Here is a 5,120-nt window from a genome sequence, read left to right as displayed (position 1 = left end):
GACCTGGAGAATCCCTATGAAAACCTGAATATTTCTAGCAAGATAGTAATATAAGCAAACTACTTCTAAGCGAGAAAATAAAAAAACATGCACGGGCACTAACATATAGGAGCATCAATAATATATAGTAGTAAATACTGATGTACAACTAGTAAGTAACCACGCTGCTAAGTTGAGCTGAGTAGTAAAACATACAGATATCAAATAATAAGAATTCTAACTAGGCAGCATCAAAGACACACCCCAAGCGTCAAAATGCGATTAACAGGTAACATAATACTCCCTCCGTCCGGAAATACTTGTCGGAGAAATGGATGTATCTAGACGCATTTTAGTTCTAGATACATCCATTTTTACCCATTTCTTCGACAAGTATTTCCGGACGGAGGGAGTACTATTTAGAAGCATGATAGAAATAACTTATTCACAGAGAAAAATCTGAAAGCAAGAGAAGTAGCACAAAATAATCGAATGATGCACCATATCATTTCACTAGCCCAAGAAATACTTAAACAACTGAACAACCTTGCAGACTTTCAGTTTGAAGAAGTAGAACAACATATGTCACTATAATTTTCCTATCAACAGCATAAGCAAAGCAGTTTTTATGTAATGTTGGACGAGATAACTTCTCCCTCAGAGGAAATGCATAAACCAAGCAGGAAAGACAGCCCAAAATAATTGAATGATGCACCACATCACCATTACCCTGGCGACTGATTAAAATGACTGAACCAAATGCAGCTTCAAGAGCTAGAACAACCTATGTGACAATAAGTTTCCTGTCCACAGGATAAGCAAGCAGTTTCCATGGTAAATTAAACCATCCACACAGATGTATATCATGACATCAAGTACTGAATGCAAAATGTCAGAAACTAACCCAGGGTAAGCCTTAATCTTAAGACGGGCCCTAAAGGTGCAGATACCGATAACAGAGTTCAAAACATTGCATCATCCATCACAACCTCCAAACGCGTAGAATAGATTCACAGCGTACGATTCAGAAGTGGAACCAGGCGAGGCGAGAACCGCCGTCTTCACTCGGCCTTGGCGGCCACGGCCGCCTCCCCCTTCTCGCCCAGCTCGACCTCCCTGTCCGCTCCCTTCTCCTCGCTCTCCACCGAGGCCTCGGCCGGGAGCGGGGGCGCGGACGGCTCGGCCGCGGCGACGGCGGGGTCCTTCTCCTCGGCGACGGCGGAGGCGACAGCGGCGGCGACGGCGGCGGTGGCGGGCGACTTGTCCTCCTCGGGGGCGGGGGCGGGGGCGGCGGTGTCCTCGTCGGGGTCGCGGGCGGGGTCGGTGGAGCGGGAGACGGCGCCGCGGAGGCGGTCGAGGAAGGGCTTGAAGGCGGACTCGACGGTGAGCCAGGCGAGGACGAGGCCGCCGGTGACGACCAGGGCCGTCTTCACGGCGCCCCCTCCCCCTCCTCCTCCGGCTGCTCCTTTCGCCATGGCTGCTCGGGTCCCGGGCGCGTGGGCTGCGATGGGGATGGGTTGGATGGGTGGTGTGCGATGCGTGTGGGGGTGGGGCGCCTTGGGGGGTTTGGGGGTTTTGTGCCGAGAGCTTTGTCTTGCTCGGTACTACACGAAAGGAAAGAAAAGGCGAGGACGAAAGCAAAGCAACGGCGAGGAGGCGTGGCTTTGCTTGCTGGCCTGGGTGGTGGGTGGTGCCCGCCGCCCGTTAGTGGGTCTTAGCCTAGGCGTTGGCGCTTGCGTCCAGAAGGTTCTAAGACGTCGTATTCAGAGGCCCAAACGTTAGAGGGGAGCTGGCCTGCTATTACATGGGCTTTTTCTATGTTTTGCAATTCGGTGGAGTCCATTTCAGAAGAAAGGAATGGCTTGTCTCAAAAAAAAAAGGAATGGCAAATTATTAGAACCCGGAGGAGGGCAGCCATATGGCGGACGAGCTCGCCTGCTCCTTTTATACGGGCCAATAGGACAACGTCTGGACGGGAGCTGTATTTATGGCGCATGGAAATGCTGGAGCGTACACGCTAGGGAAATAGTGCACGTACAGGAATGGCCCTGCATGACGGGGCAACGGAGTTAGTCATTGTCGTGACGGCTGGACCTGATAATTTCGATTGGTACAAGATCGCTGATGGCCGCAAAAAGATATGCGTCGTGGGTGGATTCCAGCTTTTCGCCCAGGTCATTTGGAACGCAAAAGGTTGAAGAAAAAAAAATTGGTAGATGGACGGCCACAACGGAAAGCTCTTCCTCCAGGTCATAATAATGTGCAACTTGAAGCAGGGACCTAATTTATGAAAGGAAAAAACATGGTAGCTATCACCTGGCCAATGCAGCAAAACACAAAGGTGCAAACAGAACGTGGACCCAGTTTATGGTTCATGTCCTCTATCTCTTTTTAAATTTTCAAATCGGCAAAATAAAAAGAAAAAGAAACTAGGATCTTGGCTGATTTCAGCACTGACTTGCTTTAGCACATGTAAAAATAGGGGACGCAGAGTTTCTACACTCGAGTTCAAATGCTCCCTTATGAGCAGTAACATAAGGAAATAGTAAAAAAAATCAGAATTTTTTGGTGGCAAACTTTGACTAGTGTTTTGTGCAATTGCAAAAAACATATCATGAAATCACATTCCTGGAAGTCATGGCAAAAAAATCGATGCTCCAAAAATATTATTTTTGAAAGCATTTTGAAGTGCTGGTTTTTTTCATGACTTTCACAAATATTATTTCATGATGAAAAAATTCAGACACTCAAACATTTATCAAAGTTTTTTTACAAAAAAAAAAGTTAGAATTTTTTGAAGTCCTTAACATTTTTTTGATTTTACTGTTCACACCGAGCTCATTTGAGCTCAGGAGCAGACTAGGACTTTTTGGTTGCAACATGAGTTTCACACGGTAGTAGCACTTGTGTGGTCAAGATTTTTTTGCAGTCAAAGCAAAGTGGATAAAAAAAAGTTATGTGGATTAATACCTTTTTTAAGCAAAGATGGGATTTACATCATAAAATATGTATTTCTAAGCTATGTACGGTAAAGTAATAATATGTTGTTCTCCGATAATAATCCATATCCAATACTCCCTTCGATCCATAATACGTGTCGTAGTTTTGAACTAAGCTTGGTTCAAAACGACGACATTTATTTTGAATTAGTGGGAGTATTAATTAGACAAATTGTTCTTTGTTATTCGTGAAAAACAAAATAATAAAAGAATTGCCAGATTGCCACTTTCAAGAATCCAACCCAACACCTTCTTAGTTTTATCCTTTTGGGAGTCACACCTTCTAGCAATATTAAAGTTCAGAACGTATGCCGTCTGATGGGCTGTGAGTACAGATTTGTAGACGTTTGTTTTCACGTCGTGAGTGAACGGACGTACTGTGCTGTGGGTCCGCACCAGAATTCTTAATGTTTAGGGCGTTGCTTGCTGCAGCATATACGGCATTCAATACGAGCCCAGCCTCCGATCCCAAAGCGAACGAGCGCGCAACGATAACATGAGCAGGCGAGGACGAGCGCTCCTATGGATTTTCGAACCCGGCTGACCCACGTGGTGGGAAGCGATTGCTCGCCCAGGCGCAACTTAGGGCCAGCCCATGCGGGGGCGGGGTGTCCCTTTTTTTCGTTTTTTCGGTTTACTTTTACTTCGTTGAAAAATGTTAAGGATTCCAAAACCTTCATGAATTTAAACAAAATTATCGAATTCAAAAAATATTCCTGAATTCGAAAACAATGTTCTCGAATTTGAAAAATGTTGGCAGACTCAAAAAATGTTCATACTTTTGAAAAAATATTCGTGAATTTGAAAAAAAAGTTGTGAATTGAAAAATGTACGCGAGATTGAAAAAATCATCGTGAATTCACAAAAAAAGGGGTTTCCAAAAATGTTTGTGAATTCAAAAAAAGGTTTGTGAATTTAAAACCTATTCATGATTTCATATAAAAATTGCATGAATTCGAAAAATTTCACAAATTTTAAAAAGGGCTCAAGGTTTCAAATTTTTAATTGTATGAACACTTCCTGAATTTTCTAAAGAAATTATGAAATTCATGAACATTTTCTAATATGAAAACATTTTTTTAGTTTTTATGAACAGTTTTACATTTGATTAATATTTTTAATTCGATGACAAAAAATTGTTCATAATTTTCATATAAATCACGCAATGAAAAATATATAATAACATAAAAACAAAGAAGAAGAATAAAAATTAAAGGAAAGCGAACATTAAAAAAGAAAAGAAAACAAATACTGAAAGAAAAACAAAAAAACGGTCTGAGAACCGAAAGTGTGATTTGCGTCATTTGGGCCGGCCCGGAACACGTAGCTAGCCCGGGGGTGCATTTGGTCGAGAATTGTCGACGTGCGCGAGGAGTAGGATTCTCCATTAGAACCCCTTCATTAGCACTGCTCAAAATTCCCTTAAAAATAACACTGTTCAAAGTACAAAGGGACTAAAACACCTCAATATTGTTACATTATAGCATATAAAGCGAAAAGCCAAAGCAAAAAACACATAAATAGATGTTTTTTTGGCTTTTAAGCCGAAGTGCAAAAGGCAAGAATAAGCCGAAAGACACCTCCCCCCCTCCCCCCCAATGCCTCTTGGATATAGAGATAACGGAGGTTAGCACTGATTTTTTTGCATGGAATTTCACCAAAACTGACTCTTTTCAGTTCAATCGGCATACCATGCCATTTGGAATTATCAGCTTAGAATCAGATCTCTAACAAGCACCCCTCCCCCCCCCCCCCCCCCCCCCCCCCCGACACCCCAAAATTTTGACCTCGTTTTATTAATTAAAATTTTGCCAGGAAATTAAAACTTTTATTTTTCTGGATTTCTCTTTTGATTTCAGAACCCCTCTTCTCTTTAATGTTGTGGGTTTTTTTTTACCTCAAGTGGAAACTTTCCAAAAGTATTATTGGACTTGTATGCTCTCTCAATAAAACAATTCCTTATCAGTGGATTTATTTGCATAATTGTTTTTCCTGAACTTTATTCTTTTAAAATGATTTTTCATAAATTTGGAGCCTCTGTTGCACTGCAACCATTTGATAAATGCATTTAAAATTTTCACCAAAATTTGGGGATGCCATGTGATGTTTCCACATCACTTTTATGTAAGAACATCTTTTGGT

General features: G+C 42.3%; 1 protein-coding gene across 1 annotated transcript; it reads right to left on the bottom strand.

The window, feature by feature from the left end:
- Window positions 1-720: 720 nt before the first annotated feature.
- LOC123145285 (translation initiation factor IF-2) lies at window positions 721-1,602 on the bottom strand. The gene has a single exon (XM_044564658.1). It carries the CDS (start codon window positions 1,452-1,454, stop codon window positions 1,041-1,043), a length of 414 nt encoding a protein of 137 aa, XP_044420593.1. The 5' UTR covers window positions 1,455-1,602; the 3' UTR covers window positions 721-1,040.
- Between the last annotated feature and the right edge of the window lie 3,518 nt (window positions 1,603-5,120).

The sequence above is a fragment of the Triticum aestivum genome, chromosome 6D (genome assembly GCF_018294505.1).
Source record: "Triticum aestivum cultivar Chinese Spring chromosome 6D, IWGSC CS RefSeq v2.1, whole genome shotgun sequence".
Lineage (NCBI taxonomy): Eukaryota > Viridiplantae > Streptophyta > Magnoliopsida > Poales > Poaceae > Triticum > Triticum aestivum.
The sequence above is the reverse complement of the archived record's forward strand: the minus strand, read 5'-3'. Positions and strand labels throughout refer to the sequence as shown.

Bases quoted from the DNA above. Each gene is read 5' to 3' on its own strand.
- LOC123145285 (XM_044564658.1), bottom strand. From the start codon at position 1,454: ATGGCGAAAGGAGCAGCCGGAGGAGGAGGGGGAGGGGGCGCCGTGAAG.